General features: G+C 40.3%; 2 protein-coding genes across 3 annotated transcripts in view; one reads left to right on the top strand and one right to left on the bottom strand.

The window, feature by feature from the left end:
• Positions 1–3,540, bottom strand: part of EDARADD (EDAR associated via death domain) — a 29,992-nt gene extending 26,452 nt beyond the window's left edge. Inside the window, exons 1-2 of the mRNA XM_067535955.1 lie at positions 3,446–3,540; positions 2,984–3,117 (exon numbers count right to left, since the gene is read on the bottom strand). The gene's annotated coding sequence lies outside the window, so the exon portion shown is untranslated. The remainder of the gene's footprint in view (positions 1–2,983; positions 3,118–3,445) is intronic.
• Positions 3,541–9,427: 5,887 nt separating this feature from the next.
• Positions 9,428–20,266, top strand: part of ERO1B (endoplasmic reticulum oxidoreductase 1 beta) — a 65,607-nt gene continuing 54,768 nt past the window's right edge. Inside the window, exons 1-2 of one of the 2 annotated variants that reach the window (XM_067535881.1) lie at positions 9,428–9,809; positions 17,576–17,695. In XM_067535881.1, the coding sequence (XP_067391982.1) occupies positions 9,708–9,809; positions 17,576–17,695 (222 nt within the window). In that variant the 5' untranslated portion in view covers positions 9,428–9,707. The remainder of the gene's footprint in view (positions 9,810–17,575; positions 17,696–20,266) is intronic. The other variant, XM_067535882.1, reaches the window with a different exon arrangement.

Below are 20,266 nucleotides of genomic sequence, written 5' to 3' on the forward strand. Positions count from 1 at the left end.
GGTTTAAAAAAATAATCCTTGAGCACAGGGGGTGGGTGAGTTTGTAAACAGCTGTAAATAATCTGATAAATCTCATAGACTTCTGACCTAGCAATACCCCATGTTTAAGAAAGAATTGTCCCTCTTCTGAATGAAAGGCTGCCAATGTTATCCTTTTTATCCTACACAAAGCACTTTCCTTTTCAACAAAGTGTTACTCTAGTCCTCAACAAGAATGACTTTAAGCCTCACCTCACACTTGTCATCCAAGACATCCTGCCAAGAAAATAAACATCCTTCCACTACCAGAGCATAAAACCTCATCCTCATTGTAACTTGTGCAATGACACATGTTATTTCCCTTCCTGGGACTGGTTTATGCTACTAACCCTATCTGGCAAGATTAAGTTAATCTTCCAGAAATTGGTTTTGTTTTTAATTAAAAGTTCATTTTTCTAGTTGCTACCCATATTCCAACCATCTTTATATAGGAAGGTTATTCCTTATTTTGCAAAATATTTACCATTTCTCCACACTCTTTCCCCTAAACTCTCTAAATTTAATGTATTTCAATAGAGTTAAAAGCTATATTCCTGTTTTTCTCTCTGGTGTCCCTCTATACATTTCAAATGTCAGCTTTTGTATATTGCTAGACTGTTCCCTGAAAATGTACAAAATGTGTCTGAGTATGTATAATTAATTGTAAGGTTAAAATGTCTTTATTGAATGTTCACATGTCCACAGTAGGGTTGCTGGAATGCTGTGACATAGAAATTTATTTTTAGAAAAAGAAAATGGAGACAAATACAAGCAATTACATGCAGTTAGATCATTTTAGGTAGATCTCAAAATAAATCTCCCATTTTCTGCATGGGCTAGGAGTGTCACGTATATGGCACTCTCCCAGTCCCTTTTCCTGTGTGGATATTCCTCTACAGGCAGGGTGCCAGAGAGTTTAACAGGGGAGGTGGTGTTCTCTGCTCCTAGATATCCACTCAGAAATCAGGTTGGGAGGTGATACATCCTCATGCTACTGCCTTCCTCTGGCTCCCTCTATGGCTGCTGTTCAGTAAATAGGAAAACCCACCCAAGCACCAACCATCCCTACAGATTAGCTTCTGTCTTTTATGGAAAGGGGTTTCATTCCCTGAGCTTCTCTAAGCTCATCAGGGTGGAACCTCCAAAATCAATGTCTTTCTCCCAATATGCACATCTCTCCAGTCAAGAGAAGAATTCAAGGAAAAATGAGTTATCTTGTAGAGTTTTCCTCTTTCTCTGGTTTTGCTGTGGATGGAGGAGTTTAGATATATCCCCTTTGCTAACACCTATAAGTAGAGAAACAACTATGCAAGTGTTGTAAGTCCTATCAACCATGGCAGAATCCCCTTTAAATAGTTATAGCACAATTCTGAGGAAACTAATGTTCAAGAGGAGAGGCATGGTGGCTAGAGAGAACGCGCAACACTTTTATTCGCTGTCAGAGCAGCTAGATTCAGCTCCCTCTGAATCTGCTCAGGCTTCTGAAAATATCAAAATCAAAATGTTTAAACTTAGGCTCCTAAATCTACACTTTGGGTCTGATCCTGCACCACTGAAATCAATTTATGTTTTAACATGGACTTCAGGTACAGCAGGATCAGACCCTCAGACATCTGATTTTCCTGCACCACCACCTGCAGTTCTCATTGACATCATTTGGAATTATGGGTATGCAATGCTTCTGAAAATTGGGACACTTTAATTTAGGTGTCTAAATCCAAAAATTTTGAATTTAGTGCATGCTGTATTCTGAGGTTTAATTCAATATTAGTCCAATACTCCAATGTTTGCACCTTGAGTCCTATCCTTTCAATAATGAAAGCTTCTAAAGGAAACCATAGTGAGACTTCCATATCTTATTCTGTCTCTGTACTGTCTAGAATTAGGTACTGGACAACAGTTATGCACCACACAGTGACACTTGTCAATATTCAGTATAGCACACATACAAAATGTAACAGCCTAGAATTCAGCTGTACAGCTCTTTAGTTCTGTATTAATTTTTCAACATCCCTCGCATTTCCATGTGGATCTACTTTCTTCTTTTATCCCCTTTGTACTCTGTTATTCTTTGCCTCTTTTTTGTCACTCCTCTTTTTATTGTCTCCAGTTTTCCACATATTTGTTCTAAGGATCTAGCTATGTGATTTTTGTATCCTTGCTGGTTTTTCCTTTTTATACTAAATCTAACCCCTTGTCTTTCCATATGCAGCTCAAGAACCTTTCCACACACATCCTTCCTTGTTTGAATGATTGTCCATTTCTTTTTTCTTTTGCTATTTCTGTCTTTTTTAAAAGTGACTTATAGTGTGATTTTCCTTCAGTCCTTGCTATATGCTGTGGTTTTAAACAGACAGATACCAGTGGTGAGGAGAGGATATTTTCACAATATGTGCTGTTACTCAACAGCCCTCATGCTCCCACCACTACTCTCTGCCAGTTTGCAAGAGAATCAGTAACATATTGATTCCCTAGTTTACTTTGCTAACTTTAGAAATGAGAAGTTCAAATAGGAAAAAACTAAAGTTCAAGGGCAGAAGGCTCTCAAACCCATGTGTGAGATTCTGGAAATCCATTTCAATAAACTTGGCAAAGCAGTTGTGACGTACTAAACAGAAATGTGATGCTGGTTATCTTCTACAGCTGTACAGTAGCACATTCCTAAATTAAAACAGATAGCATGTGACCAACTCTTACCTAGATACTGAGTGCCAAATGTTGGATCCTGTGCACAGTCAGAATATATGAGCTATTTGCAGGGGAGATACGCTGGGAAATGAAAAACTGACCACACCTGGCCACACAGCGTCAATGGAACCACTACTAGTAAAGCATCAAGGTTGCAGTAGCTTTAATGTTTGCTTTGCCTCCTTTCTGCATTATGGCAAAAGAAGGTTTGACCACTGAATCCATGTAAGATCCATGGGTCCCACCACACTGCTCCCCACCCTCCCCCAAAATGTACCTGTGCAGGAAGCAGTGCCATCACGGCAGAGTTCACTGATGCAAATCTTCTCTGTGGGTTCCCCATTTTTTAACCCATCCACCAGCATAGCAGAATTGTACCAGTTCTGATGCATTCAGAGCCTTCCACAGTTGCTGATGGTAAGAAAAGGATAGGACGTGCCAAAAATTATTTGCATTTCTAGAGTAATATTATTATCTAATTTTAAGTTTTATATCTATATTCTTGTGCCTAGCAGCACATTTTATACATTGAAAAAAAAATATACTGCCAAATTATCCACACCAACCCTGCTGGACATGATATACGTGATTAAGACAGAAGATGTGACTATCCCTCTCTTCCCAGTAACTGCCCCAGCCAAGGTATTATAATATTGCTGCAATTTTCCTTGAAAGAAGTATATGCTAGTATATAGTATAGAAAGTATATAGTATAGTATAGAAAGTTAGTATACTTTACCAGCCTTATAATTTTGCTGCTCTGTCTGATTTGCACTTTCAATACTGTCCTTTTTCCTCTAGGGCAGTGGTCCTCAAACTTTTTAATTCGCGTCTGTGACAGGGTGTACAAGCCCCACACTGGTCTGGCCAGGGTTAATCTCACTTCCACGCACCTCAGTACAAAAGAGAACAGCCCCGCTCAGTTGGGGTGGACTCATTGTTGAGGAGAAAGGATGCAGCTTGCAGACTCTGGCCCTGGAGCAACCAGAGCCGCAGCCCACGCAGGCCGAGAGCACCGCAACCCAGGTGGATGCCACACCACCTAATGGAGCTCCAGAGGAAACAGTCACCGAGAGCTGCAGAAGAAATCTACAGAGAATTATTTTCTAGGTATCTGCCTCGTGAGTCTTACCCACATGCTTGGAGTCTAACTGATCACCATATTTGGAGTCAGGAAGGAATTTTCCCCCAGGTCAGATTGGCTGAGACCCTGGGTGCTTTTCGCCTTCCTCTGCAGCATGGGACACGGATCACTTGAAGGTTTAAATTAATGTAAATGGTGAATTCTCTGTAACTTGAAGTCTTTAGACCATGACTTGAGAACTTCAGTAACTCAGCGAGAGCTTAGGGGTCTATTTCAGGAGTGGGTGAGGTTCCGTGGCCTGCAATGTACAGGACGTCAGACTAGATGATCCCTTCTGAGCTTAAAGTCTATGAGAGCTGGGAGAGCTATGGACTTTGCTGTCAGGGAAAGGGGTAGAAAGTAGCCCAGGGGACTTAAAATTTGCTACGGTGGGAGAATCAGGGAACCCATCAGCATGTTTTGGGAGGATCCCCACTGACTTGGTGGCGAGCATCCTTGTTACTGCCAGGGCACTGGGCTGGGGCTCAGAGGAGCAGGGAGAACCTGAAGCCCCCTACCCTGGTACCACACACCCCTCGGTGGTGTGCCCGTATCTCCCAACACATCAGTAGGCCACAATATGCTACAGAGGAGAGTGACCTCACTGACCCCCGCATTTAGGCCCTGCTGCCCAGACTGCAAGGGCAGTCATACTGACTTGAGCCATTAGGCCAGACTACCCTGAAATGCAGGGTGGGAAGTTAGACTTGACCATGGTGTGTACAAGCCCCACAACAGCGCCCCCCCTTATTCCTAATGTAATCTGCCTGTGCCCCCCAGGGGCCACAGTCGGGAGATGGGACTGGTATCAGGGCCATGGCTGGAGATGCGGCTGGGGGCAGGGTTGTGGCCAGGACAGGGACCAGGGGCAGAGCTGGAGACAGAGTGGGGCTGGGTGGTGCTCCCTTCCTACCCCCTTTGGTGGCTGGCCTTGGCCTTGCCATGTCCTCCTGACCATTCCTCCACAATCCCCATTGCACAGATTGGAGACCACTGCTCTAGGACCATTTCTTCAAACCTATAAAAAATAGGTCCTGTCTTCACAAGGGGTATTTTTCAAATATTTCCCACCATTGGGAAAATAACACTGGTGCAGCTGAATCAATGTTAGCAACAGTAGGAAATTTCTTTTAAAATTTCTGAGATTAGACAGAGCTATACCGGACAAAATTTAGCCCTGGTATAATTCCTTTGACTTCAACTGTGTTACACTAGCAATTACTTTGATTCAGAGTCTGCTAAAAAAATTTACTGCACATTTCCACAGTCACATCCTGATGCTGGTCCCACTGATAGAAGAGGTTTTGGAACAAATAGATAAATTAAACAGTAATAAGTCACCAGAATCAGTTGGTATTTACCCAGTTGGGGGAAGAGTCCCTTTTGTAAAGGAAAGTCATGCTTCACCGATCTATTAGAATTCTTTGAGGGAATCAACAAACACGTGGACAAGGGTGATTGGTGGATACAGTGTGCTTGGACTTTCAGAAAGCTTTGACAAGGTCCCTCACCAAAGGCGCTTATGCAAAGTAAGCAGTCATGGGATAAGTGGGAAGGTCTTATGGATCTCTCATGGATCAGTAACTGGTTAAAAGATAGGAATCAAAGGATAGGAATAAGTGATCAGTTTTCACAATGAAGAAAGGTAAATAGTGGGGTCCTTTAAGGATCTGCACTGGGACCAGTGCTGTTCCACATATTCATAAATGATCTAGAAAAGGGAGTGAACAGTGACATGGCAAAATTTGCAGACGATACAAAATTGTTCAATATCGTTAAGTCTGACTGTGAAGAGTTACAAAGGGATCTCACAAAGTTGGGTGACTGGGCAACAAAATTAAAGAGTAAATGCTATGTTGATAAATGCAAAGTAATGCACATTCAAAAACATAATCCCAACTACACATATAAAATGATGGGGTCTAAATTAGCTGTTACCACTCAAGAAAGATCTTGGAGTCATTGTGGATAGTTCTCTGAAAACATTCATTCAATGTGCAACAGCAGTCAAAAAAGCTAACAGAATGTTAGGAACCATTAGGAACAGGACACATAATAAAACAGTAAATATAATGCCACTATATAAATCCAGGGCATGCCCACACCTTGAATACTGTGTGCAGTTCTGTTTACCCCATGGCAAACAAAAATATATTTGAACTGGAAAAGGTGTAGAGAAAGGCAACAAAAATGAGTAGAAGTATGGAATAGCTTCCCTATGAGGAGAGATTATGAAGACTAGAATTGTTCATCTTGGAAAAAAGACATCTAAGGGAGGATATGATAGAGGTCTATAAAATCATGGAAAATGTGGAGAAAGTGATTATGGAAGTGTTATTTACCTCTTCATATAACACAAGAACTAGTCAACTTGTGGAACTCATTGCCAGGAGATGTTGTGAAGGCCAAGAATATAACTGGGTTAAAAAAAGAATTAGATAAATTCATGGAGGATAGGTCCATCAATGGCTAATAGCCAAGATGGTCAGGGATGCAACTCCATGCTCTGGGTGTCCCTAAGTCTCTGACTGGCAGAAGCTGGGACTGGACAACAGAGGATGAATCACTCAACAATTGCCCTGTTCCAGGGGTGTGCACAAGGAAAGGCAAGCAGGGGCATGCCTCCCCCCAATAATCAACCGGGGCCACAGAACTCCTCCAGCCCTGGGACCTGATGGAGGCAGGGGGCAGGAGGGTGAAAGCGAGCTCCTCTGAGCCCTGGAAGGAAGCATCTGACACTATCTACTGTTAGAGACAGAATACTGGGCTAGATGGATGATTGGTCTGACCCAGTATGGCCATTCTTATGTTCTTATGAAGTCAAAAGCAACATTTCCATTGATTTTTCAATGTGAGCAGGATTGGGCCCAATCTGAAGTACAAGCATACAAAGCTCTCTGCATAAAAACAGAATTATCTGCAGTGACAACTGAATGAGCAACAATGACTCAATAAATACTTTATCTCTAATTTCTATTAAATAAACAGTCTTATCTATAATACAATTATGTGACAGTGCAAATGATTGCATAATTGTGAGTTTTTAAAAGTTTATCATAATTGTGCTCCTGAATGTATGAATTTAAAAAAAAAAAAAAATCAGTCTTTACAGTTGTGAAGAACATTTTCATAATGTTCCCGCAATGTAAACCGATGCAGTGATGTCACTTTAATTTGCAGACAGCCTGAAACAAGAGCTCTGTGAGAAGTGTGTACTGTCTTCATTAGTACAGTAGAGTGTTGACACTAAAGTCTAAGGATGGTAATGTAATTTTCACCATTAACTCGTTCACCACTAATCATTTCAGATGAAACATTCAGTAAAATGTATTGGTCCTTTGCCGTGGGAAGTAGTGGCAGATTCTGGAGTGGGATGGGATAAAAAATTGCTGTTAAGGTTTCCTTAGGTGGGGAATGAATTATTGAGCCCTCTGTTCCCTAACTTAATGGTATCAATTTCTTCCAAAAGAAGAAGAGAAGAGCAACTGCATCCCCTCCCTTGTACAAAAAACCCATCAAAAAACCCTGCCTCCCACATATTCACTTGTGTGACATTCACAAACGCCTCTTCCCTATCTGTCAAAACTTTTTCCAAGGACAGCTTCAGCAACACAATTGTGTTTTCAATACCAAACTCTGTGGCACATAGACATTTTTGGGGGGAGAATGTAAAACAAATTTGAATTAATATGAACATAAATAATATTGGTCTTATCTAAAGTCCATTGAAATGATTGGAAAGATTTGCACTGAATTCAGTGGGCTCTGGATCATTCCTATGCGGGGTATTTGGTGGAACGAGCATGGTCATGGGGAGTGAGGGAGGGAAATTTGGGAGTGGGATTGAAAATTGAACCATAATTCCAGCACTGCTGCATATAATTTAGGTCTAATGTGAAACAGCACACAGGATCTTGTATATAACCAAGAAATTGTTCTCAGATTTTTACAAAATGCAGCAGTTCTGTAAAGAGCCTCTAAGGAATAAAAACTCTTTTTCATAAATGTGGGAGCATTTTTGGTTTTTTGAGTCACCAGAGCTCAGCATCTCTGTGAAGAGAGCATTGCTCTTTAAAATTCATATACCCCTCCTTTTTCAAACATTAAAAAGATGAGCTCTTGCAAACATTGGCAATTAATTACAGCCATATACTTAATTGCCTGGGACTAATGGTTGTTACTGAGCCAACTCCTTGGCATTTGGAAAAGAAGAGAATAACTGTAGAGGTATCACTCCTATTGTAGTTCCCATGGTTGCTGGACCTCTGAAAAACAAGCCAGACAGGAAAGGAGCTTCAGTTGCCTGTAATGGATAAACATGACTGAAAGCTTCTCTACTTTTCCCCGAGAGGTCAGGTAATAAGAAAACTTGACAAGCCTCAACCATGTTCCCCAGCTTCCTACATTTCCTTTAGTTACAAGGGAGAGACCGTGCTGCCATCTCTAGAAATGCCTCTAGTGAAAGAAACTGTGGAGAGAAAAAAGGTAAAAGGGCAGTTTAATCTGAAAGAGAAAAAGCCTCCTTTAATTAATTAAAACTATATAAAATCTTTCAAATCAACTTTAACAAACTTTCAGCATTTAACGGTGGTAGTAAAGATAAAGAGTTAATCTTTAAATTTACTTTCTATTTCTCTAGCATCTTATCTCCATGGCTCTCAAAGGGCATTAGCAAACATCCATTGTTTGAGACACACAGCACATCTGCAAAAGTAGGTAACTGAGGTTGTGCTCTGTTAATTAATAAATATTAGAGAGAGGAGACACTTAATAAATGTCGATACTTGAGGGAATTTTCAATATAATTAGTAGACTTGAGGGAACCTGACTCATTTTGGATAACAAGCCGTTTTGGATAATTGAGACTCGTGTAATAGAAGTTGTATTGTAAGTGGAGCAAATCACTGAGCAAATCACTGTCAGGGAAGGACAAACAGCTTAGGGGTCCTCAAACCCATGCCGTAATCTCAGCACTAGATGGTGTTGTCATCACCATAGTGGCCTCATGCAATTGTCAAAGGACTATTTTTATTTTAAAACTACCCTGTTTTGCAATAAGGGCCCAAACTCCGGCAGCAGTGGATTAGGAGTTATAACTGGTTTCAGGTACTACGCTTGCCCAAGCCCCCTCAATTTTTGAAATCTTACCACCACATTTTCTGTCTTAAAAAAAAAAAAAGTATTTTTCTGTATGGCTTCACGAAGGAGCCCCCACAACCCAGCAAGGAAACTACCACTGACGTGCTGGCCCCCTCCTAGGGCCCCAGCTCTGAGCGCCAGCCGCAAAACACACACAGGAGCCACGCAAGGACCGAACTACGGCCGGGCCGGCCAGCTGTGCAGACGTCACGGAAGACCCAGCCACTCAGAGACCCCCCCGCCCTCCCTTGCGCAGGAGCCCTGCGAGGCTCTGGGCACCCCTAGCCCAGCCCCGCCCCGCCCTCTGATTTCCTGTCATAGGTACTAGCCACCGCCTCTTGTTTTGGAGGTGCGCGTGGTTGTCTCTGATTGGCCGCCGTTCGGGGCCCCGCCTCCTGTAGTCCCAGCCCCCAAACCGTGGTGGGGAAGGCGGCCGGCTGGACTCCAATTCCCCGAATGCTTTGCGCGGCCAAGCGGCGGTTGACGCCGCGGCTGTGCGAGGCAGGACAGGGGGAGCGAGGCTGGGGGCTGGGCCGGCGGCGCACACGGGAGTCGCTGGGCTGAGGCGGGCGGAGGCGAGCGCGGCGCCCTCGCTTGTCTTGACAGGTCCCCGGCGGCAGCGGCAGCAGCGGCAGCATCGGCCGGTCCCTGCCCGCCCGCGCCCATCCCATCCCATCCCCTGCCCGGTGCCGAGCGGGGCGAGCCCCCCCCCGGGGCGGCGGGGCGAGGGGGGAGCAGCATGAGCAGCGCCCGCGGAGCCGGCCGGAGAAGAGCGGCGGGGACGGGGCTGGCGGGGCGGCTCCTGCTGCTGGGCAGCCTCTGGACGGCGGTAGAGGCCCAGGTGAGAAGCGGGGCCCGGAGCGGGGCTGGCGGCTGCCTGTGTCGGGGCGAGGGGCACCCGAGGAGCTCCGGGCTCTCCTCCTTCGCCCGGGAGAGGAGCAGGGTAACAGCTCACGTGTGCGCCGCGTTTTCTGTCCCGAGGGGTCCTAAGAGCTTCGTGGCCGCTGGGCTTGATGCGGCCGTGTGCTGGCTTCCCTCTGCTGCCGCTGATCCCGGGGGAGTGGGGGGGACAGTGGCAGGTTTTTAAGCTGCTTGCAGGACCGAGCACTAACTACTTAAAGCTGCTCCCACGCTCTCTTGCTGAGTGAGCTGCACTGAGGTTTCATGGGGAGCTGTTCTGGTTGCTTTTGCTAACAGTAAGCGAGCAGGTGTGTAAGGTGGCTGACTTGTAACCGTGCCAAGCGGGTGTGTGACAGGGGCATTATATGACATTTTGAAAGGATGCATGCACAGAGAAATTCTCTGTTGTAAGATACAACTTAATATGCTTATACAATGAGTCAGATGTACATTAAATAGAGGAGTTTCTTAATTCAGGAAGCAATCCTTTATACACATGTGCAAATTTCATCCCAAACAATCCCAGAGTGCTTCACAAGATAGCAGTTGTATCTTGCCATTCATTTTTAAGCAAAATTCTGACTTCTCTAGGAAATCCATGAGAAGTAGTATGGTCTGTTATTGACAGTACTTCATGATCTGGGAGTTAGGAGACCTGAGTTCTGTTCCCAGCTTTGTTACTGACTACTACGTGATGTTGGACATGTAACTTAAGCTCTGTTAACCCCATTTTACAGTTTCCTATGCCAAAAGTATTATGAAAGTGGAAAGCTGTGACCTAGGCGCGCAGGTGACGCTTTGGCCAAAGAGACTAGGGAAAAGTGCTATGGAATCATTAACGTCCAAACAGAGCAAGCAGATTCTTGTCTCTTTTAGTTGTTTTTAAAATATATTTACATTTTTAAGGTTTTCATACTGTGAAACCTGCGCTATGGGAAGCAACCATCCAAGGGACTGTCAATAAATCACTTGGCTAATATAGATTACATTTTATTTAAGTGAATAAAACACTCCAGCTAGACAAATTCAATATGGAAATAAGGTGCACATTTTTAAGTGAGGGTGATAAAAACATTGGAACAAGTTATTTAGAGAAGTGATAAATTCTTGATGTCCTCAAATTACAATTAACACTGAATGCCTTTCTGAAAGATATGCTTTAGTCAAAAGTGAGTTATTGGGCTCAGTACAGGAGTAACTGGATGAAATTTAATGGCCTGTGATAGACAGGAAATCAGACTAGAAGATCTAATAGTTCCTCTTGGCCTTAAACTCTATGCCAGTATGAAAACTGTGTTGGAAACTTCATGGGCTATATTAAATGATTCATACATCCATATCATCCAAATTAAATTGCCTTTAAAGTAGGGTTGTGGCGTTGTTTTGTTTGTTTGTTTTTTTGCTGGTGGCCCTTAATGCAGTCATTAACAAACCTTCACTGTTTGTCTCATCCTTAAACTGGGAGTGATATCAATTGTTTTTTAAACAAAGGTTTATATATTTGTATTAAAATATTAAACATCCTTTGTTGTTGCAATGCAAATTGTAGATATCTTTTACCCAATAGTTCTTTTAAAGTGTTTTGCCTACTATTTTTCTAATTTTGCATATGCTGCAAAATAGTAAAACTGGCAAGGAACAAAACAAGGTGTCCCAGTTGGCTTTCTAATGAGGAAATGTGTTGTTTAAGCAATTAAAATATAACCATCTGATAGCACACGTTTAAGATTGTCTGTATAAATGTGCTATCAAGGTAACTATATTCATGTATTCTCAGAGCTTGTATGTTTCACAAGATAACAAATATAGATGTTTCTACAAATTCTGTATTTTAAATGCATATAACTTGGAACTTAAATCACATTTAAACATAATTTGTATAAAAGGTTGACCTTATACTGGAAAACAAGTTAGTGAATTAACAGTTTATGTGGCACATGGAATGTCATATATACAGCAATTATTTTAACTGACAGTATAGAAAAATAGTTTAATACACTTTATGGAAACATAAGGTTGTGGAGTAATTATTTGTGATCCATATTACACAAATACAGTTAAATGTTTTTCAATTTGTAAGTAATTTGAATCTTGTAGTTGCTAGTAAGACAGTGATGAGGGAATTGCATACGTTGTGGTTATATTTAACTGATCTGTTTACCACTTCCTATAACACACATGTATATAACAGCTTACATGTTAATATCAGCATCAGCAATTTATATGTTAATATCAGCATTAATAATTTAAGTGCCTTGTTATGTTACCTAGAAGTTTGTCTCATTCTTCTCCTTCCTCAGTTTTATATGTATAAGTAACATATTACCATGTTTTCCAAGGTAATAGCTGGAATGTTTAATGAGTTAATGTAGGTGTGATGTTTGTATTAAGCTTTTTTTTAAAAAAAAGCTTACAGATCAATTAGTGCTATAGATGTTTTCATTAAATTTCAATTAAGTATCTAAATCCCTTCCTCCAAAAGCAGAAATTCCTTACAGTATAGAAAATAAAACTACTGTATTAGAGGCAGAAAAATGCTATGGACCAAATTCAGTCGTGACATAAATTGAGCAAATCCATTAAAATCACTGGAAGTGTGATAACTTATGCCAGGGCAGCATTTGGCCCTATACCTATCAAGTGAACTAACCAGTCTAGTTTCATTGCCTGATCAGTGAAATGCAAACTCCCCCACTTCACCCCCTCCCCCAGCATGAATAGTGAACAGTACTAGGCTTTTTAAATTATTTGTTCTAATAGTGTTTTAACACAGGATCTTTTAAAATGTAATTCTTTTCCAGGCAATGTAGTAAAGAGAATTATTTCCATACAACTATTCAAACATTAATAGAAAAGATGCAGAAACCTGTTATGTTTAATTGAATGATAAAAGAACATTGAAGTAAGACAAAGCTCTCTGTGGAATCTACGCTAGTAGAACAGCTCTGTAAATTTAATGAGTAGCTTGAAAGCCCTTTATCTATTGTGCTGGTTTATTCTGAACTGAGGTTATCACCTTCCAGCCTTGTACCTTCACTCACAATATAGACCACTAAAACACCTTCAGAGAGTATATTTATAAAATTACAACAGTGTTTAATTGCAAATTACACTTTGCAAAGAGAACTCGGAACTTCTCAGATTTTTTTTTCTCTCCTTACTTCTGAGGGGTCCATCTTCTATTTTCAGTGTTTTGTTGCTTGTTGAATAACTCTTAATCTGTGTTTGGCAGTCTAAAACACAAGTGTGGAATATGTGGTTTGATTATCAAACCTAAAAGTACTACCTGAAAGTAAATGTTCAAGCTTCATGATCAGGTACTGCAAAACACACCTGGCACAGACACAATTTTCAATAGCTTGCCATTTTTAGTTTTAGATAAACCTCATAAAAGGGCTACAACTTTTTATTCTTTTTTTTTTTTTTGCTGGATTTTGACATACCTTTTGCAACACAAGACATAGAAATGATAAGTTAACTTGATAGTTTTTTTCTAAAGCTCCCAGTTCAATTATTCTAATAGACAGAAAAAATTGAAAATTACTTCAGAAGCAAAAAACTGCACTCATGGGGGCAGTCTACATGAAATCCTCACTCCCCCATCCCCCCCCCCCTTTGAGTTGCTCAGCATGGACTTGCTCAGATGATTGCTACTCTTGATCCATTTCAGTAAAACATTCCAATTTAGCACATCCTGAAGCCTATTGAAGCAAGTTCAGAATAGAATATATTAGAAAAGACAAACATTCAAATAACTATCGATTTACATAGAATGGTCAATCACACAGTATTAATGACTTAAAACATATTGTCTGTATACAGTGTAGTTTTATATTTCATCAATATATTTTATATTCCAACTGTAAAAGTGGAAAAAAAGGTTTGTGCGCATCTTGCTTCTTGTGATCCACAAAGAAGGCCTGAATTTTTCAAGAAAAACTAGAGGCTTTGAAAGGGCTCTTCTGTTTGTTTTTTCCTTTTCAGGATTGTGAAGAATGGCTTTCCTATTTTTGCTGGAGGACTTGGTGGTCTGGAGTATGGACCATGAGCTTTCTTGACCCTTACCTGCAATATTGGCTTTCTTTAACACAGCCATCTCTTTTCAAACAGTTTATTCAGGCATTGAGGTTTAATAGGTATTTAAAAAAAAACTAAATAAGACCTCTAAAAGCAGCCTGAATAAAAGTTATTCCTCTCAATCGGGTTTGACTTAAATGGTATCCCCATTATCCTGCTAGTTACACAGTCTATGAAGTCTCAGGAAAAACAGAATAGACAAAAGCTGAATTTCTAATGAAACTCTTCCCCCTCCCTTTTTGCTTTCCAAGAAGCAAAAACATGCGAGGGAAAATCCTTTAAACGTAAAGAAAACAAGCTTTCCAGGCTTTTTATACGTTCTGTAGTAGCAAAAAAGATCACAAACCATTTTTTCCCTTTGCACATCGCCTTTAAAACTTGGAAAGTTGAGACACTTTGTATGAGAAATCTCTCCTAACCCCTTGCAAAGTGTAAAACATGCAGATATTTCTACTTTCAAGTGCTTATTCTTAGGCCATAAAGTATGTTGCTGGCCTTTAGATTTTACAGAGAAACAATAATGTATAACATGGTTCTATTGCCATTTCTATACTTGACCATGTACTAAGATCTTCAAGTATGTTTAAATTTATTAAAGGCATTTGTGTTTTAAGTTGTAATTTTAGGCACTGATACAGCAAACACCTACTCATGTGATTAGCTATGCTTACTTGAGTAGCGAGCTGGGAGTCAGTGGGATTAGTTGCATAGGTATTTACAGAATCAAATCCTACGTGTCATTAAATCAGCCTCTGTGCCATATGATTGGAGGGTAGCAAATATAACATCTATTTTTAAGAGAGGCTCCAGAGGTGATGCTGGGAGTTACAGGCCGGTAAGCCTTCAGTACCAGACAAATTGTTTGAAACTATAGTAAAGAACAGAATTATCAGATGCATAAACACGACGTGTTGGGGAAGAGTCAACATGGCTTCTGTGCGGGGAAATCATGCTTTACCAAACTATTAGAATTCTTTGAGGGAGTCAACAAACATGGACAAGGTGATCCGGTGGATATAGTGTGCTTGGACTTTTAGAAGGCCTTTCACAAGGTCCCACACCAAAGACTCCTATGCAAAGTAAGCAGTCATGGGATAAGAGGGAAGGTTATCTTGGGATCCAGTAACAGAAAATAAAGGTTAGGAATAAATGGTCAGTTTTCACAGTGGAGAGAGATAAATAGCAGGGTCCTTTAAGGATCTGGAATGAGGGCTGTTCAGCATATTCATGAATGATCTGGAAAATAGGGTAAACAGTAAGGTTGCAAAATTTGCAGAGGATACGAAATTACTCAAGATAGTTAAGTGCAAAGCAGACTGCAAAGAGTTACAAAGTGATCTCATGTGACTGGGTGACAAAATGGCAGATGAAAATCATTGTTAAATGCAGATAATCCCAAGTATACATACAGAATGATGGGGGTCTGAATGGGGGGCATGAATCAGTGTTCACATTGCACTCCCCATGAGTACCCGACCCAAGTCAGGGAAGCTAATGATCCAGCCAGTGGACCAAATTGGGTAGTAAATCCTGGTCACATGCCACCTGAGACATGTTGCACATATGCTAAGAAGAAGATGGGGTCTGAATTAGCTGTTACCACTCAAGAAAGAGATATTGGAGTCATCATGGTTAGTTCTCTGAATACATCTGCTCAGTGTGCAGTGTAAGTCAAAAACAGAACGGTAGGGACAATTAGGAAATTAAAAGATAAAACGGAAAAATATCATAATACCATTATATAAATCCATGGTATGCCCATACTTTGACTACTGTGTGCAGTTCTGGTCACACCATCTGAAAAAAGAATATATTAGAATTGGAAAAAGTGCAGGGAAGGGCAACAGAAATGATCAGGGGTATGGAACAACTTCCGTATGAAGAGAGAAACTGGGACTGTTCAGTTTAGAAAAAGAGATGATCAAGGGGTGATATGATAGAGGTCTATAAAATCATGAATGATGTGAAGGAATTTGAATAAAGATGTGTTACTCACCCCTTCATGTAACACAAGAATCAGGGATCACCTGATAAAGTTAAAATAGGCAGCAGGTTTAAAACAAACTGTGAGGTAATTCTTCACACAAGGCAGAGTTAGCCTGTGGAACTTGTTGCTGGGGGATGTTCTGAAGGCCAAAAATATCTGGGTTCAAAAAAGCATTAGATACATTCATGGAGGACAGGTATGTCTGTGGCTATTACCCAAGATGGTGAGGGATGCAACTGCATGTTCCGGGCATCCAAAAGCCTCCAACTGCCAGAAGCTGGGACTAGACAACAGGGGATGGATCATGCAAAATTTCCCTGTTCTGTTCATTCTCTTTGAAGCAGCTGATAACTGTCTACTGTCAGAGACAGGAAATTGGGCTAGATGGACCGTTAGTCTGACCCACTGTAGCTGCTCTTATGTTGTTGTTAGAGCTAATATATGTAGCAGTCTGACTATTCTAATACTTTTCTGCAGAATGTAATAGAAAAATTATCAAGATACTTTAAAGAGTTGGGCAAGAATGCAACTATTTCTCTTTTAGGAATGGGTTAACTGAACTTATAACTATACTTCACTTGGAGTTTAAAATAAGTTTACAAGATAATGCAAGTTTATGTTCGTTAGGGGCTCAGTCTTATGACTTGGTAAACAATTCCTGTGATAGTACTAAGCACTCAGAATATCATGTCCTAACATAATATATCCTCCTGGTTTGGAAAATATAGGCCCTTCAGGCTGCAACATGTTCCACAGTAGCGGCCCTCCATTGAAGTACAAATTGCAAGACCATGGCATTAATGGCCATAGTGACTACATTAACATATGATTGCACCTGGAGGTGGACTGATGGCCAGTCCATGACATCAGAAATCAGTTTTCTATTCTAAACAAGTGTAAAATTCACTGGCTTTAAATGTACGGCATTCCTAACCATAGGATACTGTTACCCCTTTTTGAGTTTAGTGGTTCGCCAAAATTCATGGTCCTCTGGGTTGTTTTGTTGAAGAGGAGAAATTGATGACACAGCCAGGTATAATTGATGCTATCCTGTTTATTTACAAAGAAAGTACAAAGTCTTGTTTTCTTGAATGTAGCAGGAATCAAAAGGCAGGAGACAATTTCTTTGCTTAACGCTTCAAGCCTCTTTATAGACAGCACTTTGCCTAAAAACTTGTGTAGCATTCCCTCAGGGCCAGACTATCAGTGCTTCTGTGGCTATGTCTAATGCTTGCTTGCTGTCCTCTCTCTCTTGCCTTCTAACTTTCACAGACACACAAATCTACACAAAACAAAATCCACCAAAACCTCTCTGCCTTGCATATGTCTTTGCTTTGGGTGTAAACTTCTATTATAGCTGTCTGGTTCCATAAAAGAGCTAAACTGTTGCTTACACAAATGACGGGTGGCTGTTATTCCTACTGGTTTCAGCAAGGGTTTAGGCCAACCTATTACAAAACTAAATAGTTATTGATGCATTAATTAGAAACAGTTATCTTAACTTCTCTTTCCTCCTCTTCCACCTTCATTAAGAAAAATCCTCTAATTTTTGTTTTTGTTGATTTGTTTATCTAACAACTATTTTTACTACCTTGGATCTTGGTCAATAAAGCAATAAAATATAATATATTTCTTTCTTGTAGCTCACAGGAGTCTTGGATGACTGCTTGTGTGATATAGAAAGCATTGATCACTTCAATACTTACAAGATCTTCCCCAAAATACAGAAACTGCAAGAACGAGACTACTTCAGATATTACAAGGTACAATAAGAATGGCACTTTCCTATGCTGCTAAGTGGAAAAATCACATAGTATATACTGGTCCATAGACTAACTCAGTCTGATCTTCACTTTTCTTTTTTCTGAAATCTGGTCAGCTTCTTTCTTAGCAACCCAAATCTCCCTTTTGTCACTTGATAGCTCTTAATTTTTGTATTAAAAATTACACTGATCTGAGCTCTGTTATTTGCCACTCATACAGGGCGTACATAGCAATAAATCACTAAAACTGTATTCCAATGGGTAAGTGATGGTCTTAAAGTTCTGTATATTTGAATCTGTATGCCTGGAAATGGAACTGCACACCCACTTTGCAACAGATGACCGTGCTTGTTTCTTGGCACTTATAAATCACATTATGATGACCGCCTTTCCTCACCATGCTATCTGGAGAACTTCTAGAACTAGAAACCAGTATGCTTCTATTCCTTTTGAAAGCAGATAGGAATCTTAGTTTTCAAGTAGTATAAAGCATTAATTTCTAACTGTAGTGGCTCTTGAGACATTTGCTTCCAAGATGATGCTGGTGTTAGATGATGATGACAAGATTTCAGAGCATCAGTGTCACCTGCTGTATTAAATATCTTCCATATATTTGTTGTGGAAGAAGTTAATATTTGTACCTCTACTCTGATTCCTTCTCCTTGAGTAATATAAAAGGCAATTTAGAGTCTCCTGCTACTCTCATAGAATGGATGTAGACAACTTTTTTATTTGGTGGAGGGGAACCTAAATAAAATAGTTGTTTAATATCACTGTAATGAGTAGCTAAATCTCTCCACTTGTAATAAAAGTGAGACAAATGAGCTTCTGTTCCATAATCAGTTTTTCCTTTATTAATGCAATCCCTAGATTTGGAGGGAGGGTTTCAAGTCCACAGTTGTCTATGCCCATCCTTAGGCAGTTCTAATTTTCATGTTCAAGAGGAGCATGTTATGTACAATGTAGGTAGTGAAAATGGGACTCAAATTGTTTGAGTGTATATACAAGATAGAAGTAATATATTGTTATTTTATTATGGTGCCAGTGGCGGGTCTAACAGAAATGGAACAAAATAAGACCAATCTGAAAAACCTAAAAGTAACAGTATGTGATATAAACACTGAAGCCATTTCAAAGCCTGTCTAACAGTGTATTAACCCACACCAGAGGGGTGTAAATTCTAGTGTGTACTAACATGTCACGCCCTGACTGGCCCCGGCAGACCTCCTGGTGTGCTCTAAAAGTTTCCTACTGTATGCCATCAGGGTGCACATGGGCCAGTTAGTGCCATGAGTTAGTGCGCATGAGAATTTTCCTACCCATTGTATTGGCATTATTAAACTCTACCTCCTTGTATGCGTGTGACCTAGGAAAGTGTGTTGGGGCGCAGAGACTGAAATGCAGTCTTTAATTCTGAACTTCTTGTGTGTTTTTGTGTGTCTTAAATACAAAACCTACCACTAATGCATCATTAACGTTGAAAAACTGAATACTTGGAAGTCAAGAAATTCAGTTTGAGTGGCAGTTCTGGTTCAGCCATATGCATGAAATTGGTGACATTAAGTGCTTGTAACTTCACAATTTCTGGATGGAGTTTCTAGCTTCAGCAGATCTGAGTTGTGCAAGTGCCATTACTACTTTTTGGAACAAGGGGTATATGAGGTAGTGTGTTCTTAGATGCTTTGATGACTGAAAAAGAGCTGAATGGTTTGCTTAGATTTCAAAGAATAATTCACCATTACGCTAAGAACAAGCATTGAACATTTTAGCTCCAAATTAACTTGAGAAAGATATGGGCCACTTAAAAGGTAATAGTGGTGAAAATGTGGATGTTATGGATGCTACTCATGCTACACCTTATCTGTAGTGGTTGGTACCCAGGCTATACTAAATGAAAGTGATGGAGGAAATAATTCTTTTCTGATGTAAACTATCCAAGACTTTTCTGAAACAAAATTTGTCAAAGGCTTCTGATGTCATAAACTATGGGAGTGGTGTACTTGTGTCGGTATGTTCTCTCTACCCAAAACCTACAACTTGGGAGATCCAGGATTAATTCCTTGCTTCTTGTGCAAACTTCCTGTGCGACGAAGGACAAGTCACTTAACCTTGTCTCATTTTCTCATCTGTAAAATAAATATACTTCCCTACCTTACTGGGGTATAGTAAGGATAAATACATTAGATTGTGAATTGCTTAGAGATCTACTGATGAAAAGTGCCATATAAGAAATAGGTATTATTATTATTATTTTAATAAAACCAACTACCTGGATTTGGTTTGTGGTTTAAAATCTCCTTTAAAGCCTGTGTATAATTGTTAAATTACTTGTATATAATTCTTGCATTAAATATGCTTCTTAGGGTCTTAGCTTTAAATTTAGTAATGAATTTTTTTCTGGCCAGTGCTGTCTTGCATAATTGAAATCAGTTTTGTTGCATTCATGCAAAATAGCTGATTTTTACAAGATTTGTAGCCTGCCTATTTGACAGCATGGTCAAGGCCTTTATTCTTATCTGTTTCAAAGTGGTACTTAGCTACTGCTTGACAAGACTTTAAAGTTTGACAACA

Source organism: Emydura macquarii, unplaced genomic scaffold, assembly GCF_026122565.2.
Source record: "Emydura macquarii macquarii isolate MOO-44397 ecotype Brisbane River unplaced genomic scaffold, CSIRO-AGI_Emac_v2 contig_3517, whole genome shotgun sequence".
In the NCBI taxonomy this organism is placed as follows: domain Eukaryota; kingdom Metazoa; phylum Chordata; order Testudines; family Chelidae; genus Emydura; species Emydura macquarii.